This window comes from Amblyomma americanum, chromosome 3 (assembly GCF_052857255.1).
Source record: "Amblyomma americanum isolate KBUSLIRL-KWMA chromosome 3, ASM5285725v1, whole genome shotgun sequence".
Taxonomy (NCBI): Eukaryota; Metazoa; Arthropoda; class Arachnida; order Ixodida; family Ixodidae; genus Amblyomma; species Amblyomma americanum.
In genome coordinates this window covers 209,198,191-209,219,464 of record NC_135499.1, presented here as the reverse complement: position 1 = coordinate 209,219,464, position 21,274 = coordinate 209,198,191, and the positions used below count along the sequence as shown (strand labels likewise).

At 44.3% G+C, this 21,274-nt stretch overlaps 1 protein-coding gene across 1 annotated transcript; it reads left to right on the top strand.

Annotated features, from left to right (window-relative positions):
* Positions 1–1,575: 1,575 nt before the first annotated feature.
* LOC144125977 (steroid 17-alpha-hydroxylase/17,20 lyase-like) lies at positions 1,576–20,546 on the top strand. Its single transcript, XM_077659826.1, has 10 exons — positions 1,576–1,705; positions 3,878–4,048; positions 7,859–8,038; positions 10,489–10,582; positions 11,858–12,013; positions 12,506–12,714; positions 14,388–14,513; positions 16,502–16,606; positions 19,210–19,341; positions 19,713–20,546. Exons 2-10 carry the CDS (start codon positions 3,886–3,888, stop codon positions 20,063–20,065), a joined length of 1,518 nt encoding a protein of 505 aa, XP_077515952.1. The 5' UTR covers positions 1,576–1,705; positions 3,878–3,885; the 3' UTR covers positions 20,066–20,546.
* The last annotated feature ends 728 nt before the right edge of the window (positions 20,547–21,274 follow it).

Here is a 21,274-nt window from a genome sequence, read left to right as displayed (position 1 = left end):
AGCCAATGGGCTATCGCGTGCTTGCCGAGGCAGCTGGAAGGGCATCGAGAATTTTTTTTGCCTCTGAAGGCTTCATACCTCTCTCTTGGAGCAGTGAAGTTCCGAAGGCCCTTGTCGATGTCGCCTTGCTGGCGGCACATAAAAAACACCTTGTATTCTATTAGTCACACATGACTGTGCAGCCCTACGTCACCAGGAAGTCAGGAGCAGGTTTCTTTCGCTCAAATCACACATGACTGCACAGCCCTACATTATCAAAAAGTCAGGAGCAGGTCAGGAAAAGGCCGACGTGAGAGAGCTCCCCCACTAAAAGTGGAACGCGCAGGACGGAGACACCTGACCTATGGTGCCCCGTTTGCGAGGATAACCGAGGCCCAGTTGAAAAAAGCTGAGCATCGGAACCATAGGCTTGGACCGGTGGGAGCCGGACATATTTTAAAGCGCACCGCATAAACCGAAGCGTTACCATGTGCTTAAGGAATCAGCGGAGGAGTGGGACGGTAAAGGCTTTTAGAGCGTAGATGATATAATAGACAGAGCTGCCCTTTGGCGCACTAGAAATGGAACAGTGTGCCCTGAGACGGATGTTCAAACTACGTCGTCTGGCTCAAGAGACGCTACTAGACACTGGCAAGTAACCAGATCAGCGGGCAGCGCTTTCTTTAATTTGCTCCAAAGCTGCGAGTGCGCTGTGCTGTGTGATAGTAGAGAAATCACACGCTTCGAGCGCACCAGTTCTCAATATAGTCTTACAGTTACTAATTATAAAGGCGATAAAAGAGAGAAAGTTTTCTTGCTCTAAGAGTGGCCGACATCACACGCTCAAGCTATAATGTGCTTTCGTACATTTGTCTTGTATTCTACGTACTCTAAACAAGGGCAGATATTTCACCGGTTTAATTATAGGCAAGTTAGTGACATCGCCTCTTAAGCTAGAGTTGTCCCGATCAATTCTAAAATTTTGAGCCGTTATAAGCTCTCTTATATTAACTTTTAGATCAGCAAACTATTTTCCTCCCCGAAGAACACGCAGAAGATGCAACTTCGAGATGGTTTTGGATTAAGGACACCTTTCAAGCGTAGATTATTTCTTCCACTGATGCTGTTTTTTGAGTTCAGCTAGACGCCGCTGAAAAGTTTAGAACACATGTAGGAAGCCAATATCCAAACCTCCTTTTTCTGTATAGCCATCGAAGTCGTCATGTGAGCGATGACAGTACTGAAACACGGCATTTCGATCTGAGCTACGACAAAATTTTGATATGAATGCGACAAAAACGTCAAGGCAGGAGCTCTTTTATATAATCAATTACGAAATAATTTATCTTTTATAGCCTCGTAAAGATATGCAATAAAATAAGAACACATGATAGCTGGCATAGAAGAGGCAGGAAACAGTGAGAGGATAGAAATATTTATTGAATAGGTTGGCTAAGGGTCTAGCGGGGCCAGAAAAAAGATAGCGCTTGTCAGCGTGCCATGAACCCTGCACTGCGCCATGCCGTTAAGGTGCATGCGTATCTCTTATGGACTTTTGTGTTTCGCACGAACTTGAGATTTCGGAAAGGGCAGACGACGCGAAGATTGTGTATCTTAGTACTTGGCATCTGACCTACTTGCTGATATGGACAATTATTGTTTTGCGAGCATTATCGTGCCAACACGAGCTGGCCGTTTCTTCACTCGGAAGCGAAGCTTTCCAAAGGTAAGTGTCAGCAGCGCCTCACTTCAGCTTTGCGTCGTTTCAGCTTTGAGTGTTTAGCAACCTATAGCCACACCTTTTTCTTTTTGTTATGTGTGCATGCACAACTTGGCTAAAACTGTTTTCACCTGCATTCTGCTCGTCTTTTTTACCACACGGAAATACTTATCAGTGCCTGCCTAAAACAGAAATTTTCTTTTCTTACGTTCAGTCCTAATGTTGTTGGAGAAGGTATCAGTAAAGTCAGGCAGTGAATATTGAAATTAAGTACAAATATCACGACGATCCGCATTCCAGTGCTTTGCGCCGCACACCGTGATGAGGTAGCTAAGCGGTTTTATTGCGGATACTTTGGCTATCGTAGACTTCACATGAGAAGGTGCATAGCTTCTTTGCCTGTGAGTGCTGTCTGTTGTAGAAGACCTGTAACATCCACGTCCAATAAGTGCACGACGCTCTGTGCCGCAGTGATCGCGTTCCTAATTTAACCCTATCTGTGCGCTTATAAGCAATTCGTTCCAAATTTTGTGAAGTTTGGGAACGGACTGACTCCCGCGTGGCTGCTATTGAGAAATGCATTTAAAACGAAAACCATAAGAAAATTCACCAGCTTGTGCAACCCTTACGCACTTGTTGTTGTCGAGAGTTGCGAGAGGGTTCAAGAGATAACAAAGAAAGGTTTCGGATAATAATTTCGGTGAAATCGGGTTTGAAGAATGATTGGTTTATTTAAGTGACAATTTGGCGTCGTGTCCGAACTAATATGTACAAGCCTGCATGTGTTATCTTTTTTTATGTCCTGTCTTTAGTCGTGAAGGAGATATGTTACTTCGTTTGTATTCAGTGCTTATTCTTGAATTTAGCAGCAATGCTACGAAGTAATGCTGCCGCTGGAATACCGGTCAGCGCCATCTTTGCTGAGCAACTAAATTGTGTTTCGACGCTTTCCACAGCCGTGTGACATTTTAGTAGCAGTCTGTGATTATTTCCACAATTAAGTGGGAACAAATATAACCATATTCATATTCTAAATCGCCATTGTATACCTGCAAGAAACATTAGTGCTCACCCTCGCAATAAACCCTGCAGCGAGTATTTGCATTCCCCATAAAAGGCATTTCAGTGAGATTTTTAGGGCAGGGGTAATATTTAGGACAAGTGGGATCAGAGTTTCAGATATTGCTGATTCACTTAAAGCGGTAGATTGATGTTCGAGCGACGTCTGATTCTTCCTGTTGAAGGTTCATGCCGTACGCGTGCACCACCGTAATCATGTCTCACGCAAGTGTACGTCTAACTTCATACGATTTCCGCTATCACGGCAAGTACACCTGCAGGGTCTTCATGAAGGGAAAACTTTTATATAGAAGCTACAGTGATAACATTGCACAAGGTGTAATCCTCATACGGATTACTCTAAAATGTTGAAATCGAGCATTCACTTCAAATAGCGTCAATATCTCCGGTTACTATTGACCCGGGCTAGAACTCCGTCGCTCTGCACAGTTTAATCTTTCGTTATCTTTCAGCATTGGTACTTACACAGAATTCAAAACGAGAAGCAATAAACTTTACAGCTCTCACTAGATGAAGATATCCAGCAGGTTAACGTGCGAAGCCAGAACAACGCACTAAAAAAGATCAAGCTTAAACTTGTGCTTGTACCCTACGTTATCATCTCGTAGTTGCTTTTCTCGCGGCGCTACAGTTCTTTTTATTTCAGCATTTCAATTTCTTTCCCATACTCCGTGCTGTAAAATAGCCTTGTCCTTCATTCTTCGTTTCGTAAGAACAAGCAGCAATGCAAAGAGCCCACACGCTCAGCGTTATCCGTACGAATTCATTAATTTGTACATCATCTAAGGCTAGTGCCACTAGTATGCTGCAGCTAAATAGCAAGGACTTCCACACCATCTTGAAGCAATCGCCCTATACAACGCGCTCCTTTTCTACATCTTCAATATTTTACATCTCCCCTCAAAAGTGCATTCTCCGGTATCACGTCTGTAGTTATCACAGTGCGCATTAGCTATGCTGCTTTTTCACCAAGGGGATCCTTTTCGCATAAACCCTTCTCATCCTACTCCTTAAATCTGAAGTTTCAATACGCCGTTGACATACCTGCTACAACGCACATCCTTCTCTCCACCCGTCTGGCCCACCCCGTTCCCGCAGACGCCACCATGAGTATTCAGTTCGAGAGGGTCGTCTTCATTCTCTGGCAATGGCGATGGATCACCACAGCAGTTGTCTTCGCCGTGACGTATGTGCTGGGGCGCTTCTACCACAAGGTGTCCAAGTACCCCAGAGGACCGTTCCCGCTGCCGCTTGTCGGAAACCTCCTAGGTAATTTCGTCTCGCTGCGAATAGCACGTGTTTCATTCCAAACCGAGGAATTACCTCTTACATAACGCGAGAAAGTGAGCCGAGACTTCAAGAATTGCTGTTCCTAGAGAATTAAGGTTCAAAAGCAATTATGCAGCTTTACAAAAACCTAATTGCAGCTTTCATCAATAAACTGGTAACGAACCGGCAAGAAGAATTCAGTGTACCCAAGCTTCATGCTGCTGCATAAGAAACATCCTTTTTTAAAAGGTTGAATTTCGATGGAGGCGAAATCCTAGAGGCCCGTGTATTGTGTGATGTCAGTGCACGTTAAAGAACCCCAGGTGGTCGAAATTTCCGGAGCCCTTCACTACGGCGTCTCTCATAGCCTGAGTCGCTTTGAGACGTGAAAATCTCATAAGCCAAACCAAACCAAACCTTTTTAAAAGAATTCAAGGCATTTTCTACGCCGAGCACATTGCTTCTTGCTGTGACAAACATTAGAAGCGATGCATTTTTTAACCGTCTTAAATCGCAGAGGAGCAGCAGTATTTTTCAACACATAACGAAACCGTCTGCGTTACAAAGGGACAAACATGAAAACACTGCCAACTGCCTGTGTCGAAGAGGGTAAGAAATGCGACAGAACGTATCAGATGTATCAAAGTGGTAGCAATGGTGAATATCTCACTAACCATAATTTGAACAAGAACGAAAGCCTTTAATGGCTCATGCTCGCGCGTCCGGTGTAACGCTGTCTTCCACAAATAACGCGGCAACTAATCAAGATAGAAGAAAACGAATGATAGCACCAGATAGGGGGGACAAAATGTAACTTACACGCCAAGTTTGATATCTGTGGAGTGATTAGTTATTCATTATAGCTAATTATAGCGAAAAAACAAAGAAATCAACCAAATGCGTCGATATAGCGTGGACGTCGATATAGCGACTGGAGAGGGTGACGTCACACCCGAGATCGTCATGGTAACGGCGCGCGCGCTGGTGGCGCCACCTGCACGCCACCACGAGAGAAGCCAGAAGCTAGGGAAGGAGACCAAACAAGCACCAACAACGTCGTCTATATCGAAAGTGTGGCAAGGTAGAAAGCCTTTGGGAGTGCCACTGGTATGGGAACCTTCGAAGCTAGAATCGCAGTCGGCAAGGCCAAAGGGTTTCGCCTTGCCCCACTTTAGATTGGCAAAGTGCGCCCATAATATTTTTGTAGCTATAGCTACATTACGGTAGCATTTCGAGCCTTCAGCGTGGCTGCGCCACCACGCTGTCACGCGGTTGGTCACGTGGTGCGGAGCGCATGCCGGCGGCGCTGCGCCGTGGCTGGCCACGTGGTTGGGCACGTGACCAGCTGAGCAAGTGGAGTGAGCTGAGTGGAACTGAGCGAGTTCCACTCGGCCAGATGTAGCTCTCGCGTCACTCCAGGTTTAACCAGAGCTAAACCACAGTCAAATTTCTAAACCTCTGCAGGTTAGTTCAGAGTGCTATAGATCTTATACTGACTGCTTCCTGAACTTTCATAATTTTTAAACAGTTGACATTAGTGATATTGCATGATATTATATTGCATTGCGATTATTTTTATTGCGTGTTAAGCTTATTCTTTTATAATAAAGATACTGCAAAAATTGACTCTAACACAACTTTTCTCATATACGCTAATGACGCCAGCCTATTTATCAGAGTGCTGTGCACATCGAACCTTGAAGTAGATGCTAGAAGATGCCTGCGTTGTTTGTTTACAACACTGGTGTCTCTATAACTGGTTGAATAACAACATAAAGAAAACTCTTGAGACCCGTAATAAGTCCGCTTCTGAGCTGATTCTGTCAATCGGGTAATTAAAAATGCACATTTCTCCTTCCGGTAAAAAGCCTCTGTATTATAATTCAGGAGAATGTATCATTTGATATTCATGCCGATGTGACAGCTGCTAAAATTTCAAGAGTAGTACGTGGCCTATCAAATTATAGGTGCTTTATGCTACAAAGCATAGAAAAAGCTCTTGTATGATTCATTGTTTTTCAGTATTATCAGTAAATGCCTCTTAGTTTGGGTCCAAGCCAACGTCTCCGATATTGCAAAACATCATACACTACAAAAAGCAGTTCATGCCATTAAAGACGTTCCCCGTGATTCACACACCACACCTATTTTCGAGGTGCTACACAGTACACCTATTACACATTTGTACACTGTCTTTTGCATAAAAGGTACGCATCTTCATTATTCAAGGCATGGTGTTTTTTACTAACTCTTTTAGGCTAATATATAAAGAGCGCATTACGCGCATTAGACTACAGTACGCGCATTTGAGATCACTGGTTTTCACCCAGGATGAAAGTAATCATGGCAGACAAATGTTCTCCTGTAACTTTCCGTTAATTCTCAACAGAAGTGATAACAGTAATTGAAACTGTTACCGCAGAATTCTTTTTATATGCATCATTCAAAAATGAAATTCTGCTACAGTGTTTTGTCGTGTTACCCTATATTGTATTTAATTATTTGTGTTTTTACAAATTTCAACCTTGCTATATTGTTTTCCACTAATTTGAATACTTGATGCTTATGTCCCTAATAATACTTTGAAAAATATTGATAGTGCATTTTTTTTATGGCGCAAGAGCATCTGGAGTGAAAGAGCGCCATGGCACAAGGTATTTTCGTATTGCTCAAGGTGTGGTTGCAAAAATCCATTTCCCAAGCATTTAACCCTAAAGAAGCCGAGCACCAGGCCAATGGAAGCTTGTACCCATTGTATCACCGGTGGGTACCCGGCGGCACTGGGAAACCCCGCTCCTCCCAAATGCGAGGCGGATGCTCAACCACTAGGCCACCTCTGAGGTGCCTTTGGAAAGTAGTATAGCTAAACATATCCCTTTTGTCTGTGATAAACATGTCGACAGGTATACCGTGTGCTGTAGCGTTGTGTATTATTTTATTGCATGCACAGTGAAGGTGCTATAGGGAGCGAGGCAGCTACTTCTAACCTGTATAGCTAAGCTTTTTGTCCCCACCGCACACATGTCTGTTGTCAAATAAGTCTGATTTATTTATTTATTTATTTATTTATTTATTTATTTATTTATTTATTTTATTATTTATTTATTTATTTATTTTATTATTTATTTACTTTCTATTTATTTATTTATTTGTTTGTTTGTTTGTTTGTTTGTTTATTATTTATTTATTTATTTATTTATTTATTTATTTATTTATTTGTTTATTTATTTATTTATTTATTGAAGCGAGAGTGCCAAGTTGCGTTTACGTCAGATGCCGTCTGAGCGAAACACAACATCGCATGACGAGTAGATTGCCGCCTTTGGCTGTAAGGTAAAGGGTCCCTCAGATCCTGCAAATCGGAAAAACAGGCCGCCTGCTTCATCTACAGCTGATGTGAACGCTGGATTTAGTTAAGCACATGTCCAGCAGAGAGTAAAATTTCTAGAACCTATTTATTTATTAGTTTATTTATTAGTTACCTGCATCGCCCCGCAGGGCATTACAGCAGGGGGGTACAGACTTCAATTATAGGTAGCAAGGACCCATAAAATATAACGTCACCCAGTGTTCAGCACACCCCACGGCTTGTGCCGAATTACTTCTTGGTTTGTGGATAACTATTTCATTAGTGAATTCCACTCCAATTTCATTATTGGGGTTGCGCAGCATGAATGTTTGCCAATAAGAGGTGTTGGGTGGGGTTTTGCTGGAGCCGGTTTTCAAGCGGCTCCTACCGACTTAATGTGTAACCCCTGCCCATGAAATCTCTTCCTTGCTCCCCCATATGCCACGTCGTGCACCACGAAGCCCTCCGGAATGTGAACGATCTGCACTCTAAAGCAACCGAATGGGCGAAAGTATACGGAGACGTATTCACACTGTGGATGGCAGAGAAGCCCATGGTGATCCTCAACAGCCACAATGCCATACGAGAAGCGTTTCTCGAGCGCAGGCACGAGTTTTCTGGACGCTTCCAGACCAAGATGGGTGAGTGTCCAACACGATTAGCGACGTCTGTGTTAATATGCGAACATATATGGTTTCTCCATTTCAAGATCGGAGTTTCAAGAGGAAAAAAAGTATGGAAATGGTGCGCTCTTGTTGCAGGCAAGTCCTCCGTCTCCTTAGAATAGAGCGCTGTTATGCTGTTTCACTATGTCAACGTAAGATTTTAATAATTAAAATGCAAATGATGTTTTCAAGCCTACCCGCCGCGGTGGCTCAGTGGTTAGGGCGCTCGGCTACTGATCCAGAGTTCCCGGGTTCGAACCCGACCACGGCGGCTGCGTTTTTATGGAGGAAAAACGCTAAGGCGCCCGTGTGCTGTGCGATGTCAGTGCACGTTAAAAATCCCCAGGTGGTCGAAATTATTCCGGAGCCCTCCACTACGGCACCTCTTTCTTCCTTTCTTCTTTCACTCCCTCGTTTATCCCTTCCTTTACGGCGCGGTTCAGGTGTCCAACGATATACGGGACAGATACTGCACCATTTTCTTTCCCCAAAAACCAATTATTACTATGTTTTCAAGCCTCCTGAAAACGCAACAAGCAAACTGCCCACCTAGTGACAACTCCACTGCAACAGCGTTATCGATTCTGGCTGCACTAAATAATTGGTTTCGCTTTATGCTGTTTAACGTCCCAAAGCCACTCGGGCTATAAGGGACGCGGTATTGGAGGGCTCCGAATAATTTCAAGCGCCATGTATTCCTTACCGTGCACTGGCATCGGACAGCGCACGGGCCTCTAGTATTTCGCCTCCATCAAAAGCGACTCTTTTTTTTTTATTCGAGAAGTGTGCCATGAGGCATAAGTTGAAAAAGGAAAGGGGGGAAGGAATGCACGGGATTGAAAGTTAAAAGAAGGAGTGAAGAACCGTTGCGCTGAGGTAGTCGCAGAGGTTGTTAATGAAACGGTTGTCCATTGTCCACTTCACGAAGTCACTTTCGCGGTTCCACCGCAGGCCCACCTCCCTGAGGAGCCGTTTTCTGATAGCAGCCGTCGCTGGGCACGTCCACAACAAGTGCCACACATCACAAATGTCCGGTGCAGCGCCGCAGTGAGGGCACCTGTAAGGTAGTGGCAGATCTTTGGCACGCCACCGATGACGGACAAATGGTGTCAGAGCCGCCCCTGCCCGAATCCGGCGCACGGATACCTCCTCCTGCCGAGTAAGACTACGGGGGAGAGGGTGCGAACACGGAGGCGACTCCATCGGGATCGAACCCGCGTCTTTCGAGTCAGCTGCCGAGCGCCATAACCGCTGAGCACCCGCGGCGACTAGTTGCGCTAAAAAGATTTCTTTCAGTTACTCTCTACCTACGGGGAATGCAGTACATAATAATAAAGTTAAAACGTCCTGCTAGCTGTACTTGGGAAACAGGGCTAATTGGGAAAACCAGGCAAGCTTATATGTGACGATATGTTTCTTTGCTCGGAGATGAAGAAGCTACCACATGGCAAGCATTGTTGCCGATCTACGCTCTAAATTGAATATCAGTGACAGCTTCGTTTCGCGCAAAGTGCATAGCTGCCTATGCTTTTCTGTTTTAATTTCTTCTACTTGTTCCCGTCTTCATTGTACACTTACAGCCATTGCTGTGCCATTGCGCTTGGGCAGAGTGTTTTGCGGAAACCCTTTAAAGGCAATATTACGAAGTGAAGAAAGAAAAAATCATGACCTACACTTTATGCTACCTGATGTACAAACATGCGAAAGCGAGTGTCGGAATTTTGTTGGCGCCGCTGAAATTTGAGAAATCGGTATTTAGGCAGTTAGCAAGAATTTGGATTTTTTTCTTTCTCTGCGGCTATTCTGGCTTTCACGAAAGACCAAATCGAAGGCCCAGATATAGTAAATAGTTTTAATCCAAAATGCCTCCCGATTTTTACCGCAGTTTTTGGAAGAAAATGAGAGAAGAAGAGTTGTTCAAAGCTGGCTGGAAATCTCGCATAGTAGCTCCCCCTTTTCCTCACACAGCTAGCTCACATTCACTTTTCTTACTTAGCTTGCTCACATGATTCCAAATATTATGGCCGGAAATAACTGGCTGCTGAGAATATGTAGCAATCAAAATTTGTATTCAAGATTGCTGTAGTAACAGGATTAATTTGTCTTTATTGTCAGCTTTCTTGAAAGCGCACTACATTGAAGATAATCACCCATTACCCCCTAGAAGTTAGGCGTTCGCGACGACTATTATCATTTTTGATACAATTACGGAATGACCCCGCAGTGGTCGCTGATGCCCCCCACACTGAATAGCGAAGTCCCTCTTGGGATTTTTCGAATCTTTATCGTACCTATTTGATCATGCTAATCATTTTATTAAGCTCTTGAGAACGGCTAACGTATTCCTCTCTTAATAATTTATAAATACTCGTCTTACGCTTGAACCAGTGATTCCTAGTGTTGACTTCATCTAGTTCACCTTGCAGGTGACTTGCAGCTTCAAGGAAACCATGACATCTTCTTCGAGGATTACAACCCACGATGGAAGGCGCTTCGAAAAGTTGCTCTCCTTGCCGTCAGGCGAGTGCACTACGGCCACCTCCTTCTCTCTTTCTCTCTTCTTCCACTCCCTTCTAGCTCAACCCTTCTCTTACGTCACGATTGAGGTGACCATCGAGAAGTGAGCCAGTCAGCTGCGACTTTCCTTTCCTCAAGACATAATTTGTTAGAGTCATTTTGGTGACGTCTACATGCACAAATGTGTGGGCAAAAAATAAGCACCTACTTTATAGCTGCATGCATCTCAACTTCATTCATTTAGGAATAAGATGCGCGACAGTGCTTTGCTTGAACTTTTCCTCGATATAATGCAGCGTCACGTTTCATACTTGTTTGTGCGATGAGTATGTTTTGTAGGCTGGACAGAACAGAACATACACAGCGCTGACTGACAACTGATTTATTTCCGGAAATTCAGGCATGCGCGACAGATGAAAACAGGTGCGATGCGCCAGCTCTTTGCCCCATAACACCAGGAAAAGGGTGTCAACACAGCACTCCCCAAGATCTAAGATTCTTTGAGCTCCAATTATCTCTCTCGTGGCATGGCATTTGCTTTCTCTGTGAGGTCTGCAATTATCAAACAAGTTTTTTCACTCTTTTTTTAGTTTAATACGTTTCATACATACCTTCAATGCATCGCTAGGTACAGAGATAATCTGTCCCCACCTCTTGCAGAAATATTGAATTAAGGGATGCGTTTCGACCATAGCTGACAGCAAGGAAATAACCATAAAACCGGTTAATTAAGTCAGTCACCCACAGCACTACATGCAGGGAGGATAACTTCCTGTAATCCGGACATGAATTTTGTAACTCGGCTTCTGGACAGAGAACTTTTTGTTCAAAATAACAGAGAACACCATGTAATGATAGGAAATTTATGTCAATCGTTGCTGCTGTAAAAAGAAGAGAGAGTGCTTAGTGCTTGTCCCTAAAGCTACCCTCTCCTCATTATACTTGCGCAATCTGTCCTTCGTGAAAAAAATTTGAAAGAATAAAAATGACCGACGCTCTTCATTTCAGTTTATATTTTATAAGGCGAAATTCGGCTGTACAAACATGGACAAATATCGCCATTGATTTCTTCCTCATTTCTCGTTCCACTCGTGGTGCTCAAAAACGAAAGAGTGACTGCAAAAATAACAACACGAAAACTCCGTAGAAAAAAAATGTGGCGTGTTTACGCGGTAATCTTGTTCTAGAGTTCTTTTTCACAGCAGTGGCCACCTGCAGATCTTGCGTCCTTTTCGGCTGCAGGTGTACACTGATTGCTCGCGATTCCAATGATTGCAGAAAGTACGCCGTCAGCGATTCCCTGGAAAATCTGTGCAAAAATGTTGTTGACGACTACGTGGACTCCTTGCCGCATGGACCACAGCTCGTCGACTCGAGAACGCCGTTTTTCCGCATGCTCTACGACGTGATTGGAGTCTCGGTCTACGGCACAAGGTTGGAACGGCAATCATTTATCTTACTTAGATGAAGGTTACTCTCTCCATTTTCTTTCAGAAAAGTTTCCCAAGTATGTCGCGATATCTTCGGTGAATTGTGCACATTCAGATTAGCACGTTTCATCTTCCCTCAAATCTGAGCGAACCATCGTGTAAGAAACCGTCGTATCCGGCTGGAAATCCCCAAGTCATGGGACGATGCCTAATTATGTCACGCACTTTTGCTAGTAAATTTAATGTAAAGTCCAATCGTAAACCAAACGAAGGCATTAGCACTCATGATTTAGAACATTCATTTCATTACGCTGTGATTTCTTTCTTCATGATTTCTTCGAAGTGTAAAACGAAGCCCAATACGAAGCAAGTACTACAATGCCACTATCTCTTCTTTTATTTTTAGTACCCGCGTTTGTGCGCACTTCACTTTCTTACTTGTGCGTGTGTATTTTAATTTGCTCTCTTAATCGACTGTGACGAGTACGTTTTGTAGGCTGGACGGTGAGAGCAATGAAATCCGGCGCCTGGAAGAGATCGACCGTGAGTTCCTCGAGGTTGCTCCCAATGGTCTTCCGAGCGACATTGCGCCATGGCTGGCTATTCTATACCGCAGTAGAGAAAAGAAGGTGGAAGCCATGTTTCGTGAATTCAGAGAAGTCGTGGACAGGCTTTTCACCAAGGCTGAAGCCACCTACGTCCCAGGTATGCTCGCGGTTAAAAGCTTTCACTCTGCGGCATTCTCTGACGTTGTAAATAAACAGAGAAACACCTTTTAGTAAAGCGTCATTTCGAGACAAGAGGAAAAGGTACAAGTAATGAATGTTTTGGCGAGCAAAGTCTCGGCTCTCGCACTTTAATTCAGAAAAGGTTGGGCCTTGTCGACTTGTCTTGCTGAATATTTGGCAAGAAGGTTATTTAGCAGCGCCAGAACGTCTGAATCGGCAGCATGTTCCTTACAAAAACTCATTTAGACTGTATATAGACTGCCCATAGACTTCTGTCTATAAAATCTTTAGACTCTCTATAGACGAACCCTAGAGAACAGTCTATAGGCAGTACAAATCTTATAGGCAGTCTATAGACAATCTATAGATTTATGGTCATACATATTTAGTAGACTTTTGTCTATATACAGTCAATAGACTATGAATAAAAAATAAATGTCTATAGCAAGGCAATAGAGCCCATAAGAAGTCTATAGACTGTCTATAAACCATTTTTATAAAGGATTCTTGAACTGGGCACTTAGATTATGCTTTCTAAAACTGGACACAGAGCAGAGTTTAATTTAACGAAGAAGAAGGCGGGAAGATTTGGGGGGGGGGGGGGTATTTTTGAGCGGGATTTTTTTTTATTTAAGTCCAAAACGTACCAGCATATCATTTCGAATGAAGTTTTGAAATGCACTGAACACATGGTACCGTGTGCGCAACGGTTCATGGTTCGTCTCCCTTCCCAGCTGCCCCTTAAAAGTTACCCATCCATCTGGCCCTACCGAGGAGTGACATTATTACTATTCTGCTCCACGAAACACCGCTGGTCTCCGAGGGCATGGGTTGGAGCCAAACTAGCCCGTATGTATAGTGTAGGTGGGATGAAACTCAGCGTAATACGTTCGTTATGATTTGTTTCATCGGTAATTATATCTACATAGTGTGTTTGCTGAAAAAGTATCCTGTGGAGGAGGCGGTATTCATTGTGTTCGCTTCGATATTTCGACATCTTTAAATAGTTACAACGCAGTGAAGCCCGAGCGACTAAGCACTGACAAGCAATTGATGTCTGTTAAAGTGCCTTCCAACGGCAAACAAGTTTTCCTATGCAGCCTGTCGGAGGCGCATTTGAGCCTCTTTTTTTCAATGACGCAGCCAAACAGGCTGCATTGATCAGCTGTACCAAGTTGCTGAATTTCTGCGCTGAATAAAACGCACAGTCATCGCAGCTTGGCTCCTAGCTAATGCTGTCTACTTGGAGAAAGACGGGACGGTTGTGCGTAGTTCAGAGATACTTATTCAAGCATTAATCATTCTCTGTGAACAATGGCGCTCTCCTGCACTGAAAAATAGTGCCCGGAACACCCCACTCCGCTTACACCACCCGAAATCTATATGGTCTCATTCAGTGGGCTAGAGCATTGAGGCTCATAAACGAATACCTATTTATAATGAAAAGCTACACGTTGTCAGGTCATGTAAGTGGCCGGTGCAGCCTCTGGAAATCAGTGATAGTTGTGAACAGTAAAGGCACCGCGCTAGAGGATTTCACTTAATCGAAAACTGGCTTGATCGTAGGCTCAACGGCTGCCTTAGAGCCCCTGCGACGGTCCGAACAAAGTGACGTGCTGTATATTACGTTTTCCTCTTCTCTTCGCTTAGGTAAGACGGAGAACTTCACACACGCCATGCTTGCTGCTAGAGAAGAAGCTATTCAGGAGGAGAAAGGCGACGCAGAATACCTCACCAAAGGCAACATGGTACAAGTTGTCCTAAATATCTTCGGGGGTACGTAGCAGCTTTTTAGCATTTACTCTACTGGATTCCTCTAACAAAACTGCTTTTCTCTTCTTTTATTGAGTGCGTAGTTCACCTAGGGCCATCTCGAAATTTTGACGACATGCGAAATGATTTGGAAGCCTGTAAAAGAAATTTTGGAGGACGCTTAAGCTTCGCCTTTAAGAGCAGGACGCGACAGCGTGTTGCAGCATTGCCAAGGAATCCACGGAACGCCATCGTCCTTCGTTGCGACCCCTTGCCCGGATAAATTAAGGAAAAAAAAATATCTTGGTGGACACCCGAACTGCGCCGTAAGGCAATGAAAATTAAAAGAACATTTTTTTAAGGAAAGGAAAGGACGCCTGTCTCACATATCTCGGTGGACACCCGAACCGGGCCGTAAGGAAAGGAAATTGAAATGAAAATTGGTTTTAAGGAAAGGCAATGACGCCTGTCTCACAGTTCTCGCTGGAAACCCGTACCGCGCCGTAAGGGAATGAAAATTCCTTCCCTTACGGCGCGGTTCAGGTGCCCACCGAGATGCGCCATTTTTCGCTAACGGCCAAAGACGCCGACGACACCGGCTTCTCTGCGACACGAGCTCCTTAACGCTGTCACGTTAAATATGCAATGTTTCATATCGCTAATGGCATGCAAGTAAAATGAATCTTTGGATACGTCAGGAAACGTTGGATACGTCAGGAGTGTGGTCACGCGTTCGAATTACTTGGCATTTTAACCGCTAAGATATACGTAACTTGGACGAACTAGAATTCTCAGCTTCGATTATCATTATTATAATTAAGCAAGATATAAGTTCAAAACGCGCAAACAATGCATTCTTTCAGTCGAAGTAATGTGGCGCACAGTCAAGAGAAAGGGAAGCAGTGGCCACATTAATTATACAGTGAGCCGGGCATGGCCGAATGCGGCGTGGTGAGTCCCAGAGCTTAGCGCGATGGCTGCCGTGCCAGCGAAGGCGTTGGTTGTTGTTGTTGTTGTTGTTGTTGTTGTTGTTGTTGTTGTTGTTGTTGTTGTTGTTGTTGTTGTTGTTGTTGTTGTTGTTGTTGTTGTTGTTGTTGTTGTTGTTGTTGTTGTTGTTGTTGTTGTTGTTGTTGTTGTTGTTGTTGTTGTTGTTGTTGTTGTTGTTGTTGTTGTTGTTGTTGTTGTTGTCATACACACATGCCCACATGGGGGATCGGCCTGGAATTGGAGTGCACAGAGTTTTTCAAATGATTTTTTTCATGGACGAAAATAAAATGAATAACGCGCTCCCTTGAGCTGCTCTCCAGGTTCTTCAACTTCCTCTCGCGTGCAGAATAGGTGTCGCTACAGTATTAAATATAGAAAACAGAGCCTATATTTTATATTACCAGAATCGCAAACTTATTTCTCAGCTACAGTTCCGAATATAAACAATTCATACCTTCAGCCTACAAGTACAGCAACGTGCAGTGTGGAGCACGTATGAAAATTAGGAAACGCGTACGCACGAGTGCCTCAGGGCAAAGGCACGCAAAAAAAAAGGTTTGTTTGACGTCCCGTCTGTTCTCCGCCAGGTAGTTACACGCAGTGACCGAACGCTGCGCGAGTTCTACCTTAGACGATTAACAACTGGACGCCGCACTCCAATTGTAGTCAGCATAGTGCTGTGCGCGTGTGTTTTTATTTCCCCATCATGAATTAATCACGTGCACAACCTGGACACATTTCTTGTGTAAATGGTTTGTGTATATTACCTCTCCCTCTATCCTCTTCCTGTCTACTCACCTCTTTCATTTCATTTCTCCATTCTGCCTGCTACCCTTTATTTCTGCTGCCCCAGCTCAGGTGCTTCAGTATCAATGGCAGATGCCGAGGCTAGCAAAAATCTTTTCTTTCCTTTTTATTATTATAATAATAAAAATCACTTACTACGACTACTCTGATATATTCATGAGTACTCTCTATGATGTTCAATATAACTGATGCCGCATTTTTTTTTTTTTGCACTCAAGCTGCCACGGACACTTCGGCCGGGGAACTCCAGTGGTTGTTCCTGAGGCTGGCCAAAGAGCCGAGGATTCAAGAGAAGATTCAGAAAGAAATCAACGACCGCATCGGCAAGAACAGACTTTGCCTACGGTCTTTTAGTGTAACAGGTTTCCCAGTGGAATGTAACCCAGCCCCGTGAAACCAACTGAGAGCTGTGCAAAGTCGCATGGCCTAGTCTGCAGAACTTTTTTTCGTTCTTCAAAGTTAATTTTAATTATTAGTAAAAGCTAATTAGCTGATTTTTAAAATTATTGACTAAGGAACAGAGTATCAACACAGAAGTTGTAGATCGTAGTTGTTCACCGCATGTTTACAGGAGGTATTCCGAGGCCTGAATTGGGAACAGTTGGAAATAAGAATAAATGGAGAATACCTAAATAATCTGCGATTCGCTGATGACATTGCCTTGATGAGTCACTCAGGAGGTGAACTGCAAATTATGATCAATGAGTTAGACAGGCAGAGCAGAACGATGGGTCTAAAAATTAACATGCAGAAAACCAAGGTAATGTGCGACAGCCTAGCAAGGGAACAACAGTTCAGAATTGGCAGCGAGAGCCTAGAAGTTGTGACGGAATACGTCTACTTAGGGCAGGTAGTGACAGCTGATCCGGATCATGAGAGGGAGATAACTAGAAGGATAAGAATGGGGTGGAGCGCATATGGCAAATTCTCGCAAATCATGAGTGGCAGTTTACCAATTTCCCTCAAGAGGAAAGTGTACAACAGCCTAATCTTACCGGTACTCACCTACGGAACAGAAACTTGGAGGCTAACGAAGAGTTCAGCTTAAGTTAAGGACAATGCAGCGAGCCATGTAAAGAAAAATGATAGGTGTAATGTTAAGAGGTCGGAAGCGGGCAGAGTGGGTGAGGGAACAAACACGGGTTAATGACATCCTAGTCGAAATCAAGAGAAAGAAATGGGCTTGGGCAGGGCATGTAATGCGAAGGCAAGATAACCGCTGGTCTTTAAGGGTAACGGAGTGGGTTCCAAGAGAAAGTAAGCGTAGCAGGGGGCGGCAGAAGGTTAGGTGGGCGGATGAGATTAAGAAGTTTGCAGGCAAAGGGTGGATGCGACTGGCAAAGGACAGGGCTAATAATTGGAGAGACATGGGAGAGGCCTTTGCCCTGCAGTGGGTGTAGTAAAGCTGATGATGATGATGATGATGATGATGATGTAGATCGTCTAGAAAAGCAGCAAGCGGCGTTCTTTCCATCAAAGTACGACTTACCTTTGCTTATTCGTCTTGAAAAGAACCATCACGTGAAGAGCTGCTACCTCAAAACTCTTGCTCAGTGCGCACGCAAAGCCGCATCGAGAAAGCAGTCCAGAAAAAGCGGTTTGCTCTTTAGGGCCCGTCTCGGGATATTGCAGTGTCGCTATTTTCCCGTACAAGCTTTTTTTTTTAGTGCGAGGTATGGTTTAAGGCCTGTAAACAAACTACTTTACGTAAACGGCATCCTAGTGCAGACATTTCTTGTCAACTGTTTTTCAAGATGATCTACAACTTCTGTACTGACACTTTGTTCTTGTAGTCAATAATTAAAAAGTCAGCTCTTCACTAATGAATAAATAGTAGACAACGAAAAAATAATAAATACATGCCACACGACTCTCAACTGAAGTTGGTTCGACTGGGCTAGGACACTCCGTGCTTTTCTATTTGTTTTTAAAACCTTAGTTACACTTAGTTGGGACGCCTGTATATGCGTCCTGTGACACTTATGCTGGCCATGAATCTCCATACATTGCTTGGCTTGGGAAGAAGGCAACCGCTAGCGGCCTCAACGCCGAAGGAACTATTACGAGTACCAGCTCGCGGAGGCGGAGTATGTATTTGCTGTATTACAAACAAACAAAATTTTTGCATGCCTCTACTGCTATCTTTATTTTTTACCGTGAACCAAAATAGATATGGTGGTTGCGCGCCCATCGTAATCTTATTACACTGGCTAACTACACACATGACCGAGAAGGAGAAATGTACTGCATAGGTCGAAACCTGTGCAAGCCTTGTTGAGCGCGCAGTACGCTCAATAAGGAAGAGTATGCGTACAACGTTGTGGCAATCCTAAAGAAGTCGGGGTACATTTACGTCTTGTATGTTGTATTTAAAGCTTGACAGCTTTTATTTAAGACTGTCAAATCTTTAATAAAACATTCGTTTACTCTGAGGCGCACAGCTCTAACAGGGCCGCTATTTTTATGGGGCTAAAAATGCATAACTGAGCAGCTATCGCAGTGGTGGTGACACCTGCCCACCATTTAAGAACGATGCGCTTGCTACTCCTGCGTGTAGATTCCACTTTTGAGACTATAGCGTGCCTCTTTCCACTCTCGATACCCGCATAGCAATGATGACTTCGGTGTCATCATGGTATGAGCTTTTGAACGGTGCGCTTGCGCTTGCGTAGCTCTGCCATTTAGCCAGGTAGGTACGACAGAGGTCGTGGTTCTCACGGTTTCGTTAAAGATGCTCCAAGTAAAGAGGCCCCCAGGAAGTGAAATACGCACAGCCGAATGTACAGTTATTGGATTATTAGAGCGCTCGGATAACTTACGACATTTTCAACAATTCACCTGTAACCTACGAGTTTGTCTTATCACGTCTCATGATTGCGAACGTGACATATTCCCGGCATTAATGATTAAGTTGGCTTTTCTCCAGGAAGCAATCCGCCAGTGTACAAAGACCGCGCCCAGCTTCCTTTCACTGTGGCCTGCCTGCTGGAGACACTTCGCATTCGGCCTATAGCTCCCCTTGGTTTGCCCCACAATACGTCCACGGACGCAAAACTTGGTAAGCACGCACTGCTGTATAGTTACGATGTAAGGGAAAACGTTGTAGAAAAGCAAATGTAGTAGCAACTGTTAGCAACATCAACCTAAAGGTCCATCACTCCATGAAATATATGCGTAACGAACGCCAGCAAAAATAAAAGAAACGCCAATTATGCAGACTGATGACATCCCACATTCGTAAAGAATTGCAAGGCTTTCATGTCAGCGGCTAGTGGTATCATCAGCACGTTCACGCTTTGCTACTTTGCATTGCGCGATACACGACAAACCTTACAAACTTCCGCTGCGTCTCCTTGAAAGCAAGCTAGACGACGTCACCATTCCATATAGTAGAAGTTAAAGTCACGATACCCGTCTGTTCTACCGCAGGAAATCTGGTTATACCCAAGGACACTGGCATCTTGTACAACGTCTATGGCGCGAACCATGACCCCAAGATCTGGAACGACCCCGAAGAGTTCCGTCCGGAACGATTCCTAGACCTCGCCACGGGAAAGCTGCGCCAGGACTTGGGGCCGCTGGTCACCTTCGGCATGGGCCCTCGCACTTGTCCCGGGGAGAAGTTGGCCCACGTGGACATGTTCTACATCCTCGTGCGGCTCATGCAGAGGCTCAGCTGTAGCGCACCCGGGAAGCCCTCGGATGTGAACATGGACGGCGGGGGTTCGAGCCTCTTTCTGCTGCCCTCGAAACAAAACATTGTGCTGACACGCCGCAATTAAAATGGCTATTTGGCATGTCTATTCTTCGCGCGAAGACCAAGTTACCACTCAAAAGGAAAACATCACCAAGGGTGTGCCTGCAGTACTCAAGAAGCTTTCCTCAAACTATAGCTGTAGGTGACTGAACAGGCTGAAGAATCAGACACGCGCATGCCGCATTATCGCTTCAGACACCTTTGACGCATCGTTCCTCCAGTTGCTGTCAAGGAATCTTGTTAAACGGAGTGTTTTGCGTAGCTGCTTCGATTAGCCGGAAAGTGCTGCAAAGAGGATTTCGGCAAACATCATGTTGTAAGAATCGCGAAGGCAATTGCGCCAAGGTATCTGAAGTGGTACCAATCAAACATGAACTAATTACTGCCTATGCCACATTCAGGTGAACCGTGTAGAGACTTAGTTACGCGCACAAACTATAGCATAAACAAGGATAATGTGTAACCGGTGAAGGATCGAATAAAAAATTCACGGGTGATCAATGCGATTGATGCGTAGGGTATGCGTTAATATGTGGGCTACGATTTCGTGAGACTTGCGTTTGTGTTTGTAGAGACGAGGACCGAGCAGCGTTGTGTAAGATTTATTACCCTAGAACTGCTTTACTTACTATTTTTTCATGTTAATGCAACCTTGTAGATGTTGGGAAATTAATGGAAGACACCATCCATTTTACTCATTTTCGTTGTTCCTCTAGTGCTCGGCTTGACAGAATGTACGGTTTTGTAGAGACGTTAGTCAGGCTGTTTGTTTACTGGGTGCGGCCCGTATTCTTCAGTGATCACTGCATGGTGTCTCTTCAGATAGGAAGGTACAGTCGGCGCATCCTTCACCCTTGATGGAAGCTGTCGAAGATGAATGTCTGTCTTCTCTGAGATGAAACGTTTCCACTTGCTCTACCTGCTTGCTTGGAAAACACATGATGACGCGATGATTTTTTTTTCAAAACATATATGCCCACTCAAACGAAAGAAACGCAGTCATCTACACTATTGGATTCACTATCGGATGCGCTGCTAGTCACTCGGCACGTAAAACAAACACGCCATCTCTCTTCCACTATTCTCTAACAACAGTTTGTCGGTCACTGCGCGTTACATTCGGCATATCACATGCTGCAAAACAACCTCACAGTTCTGAATAAAGAAAAAGCGCTGTGGCTCTCACGTTCGGCTTCTGCACCCAAGGTCACGCTGTAGAATGTCGGGCTTGGCT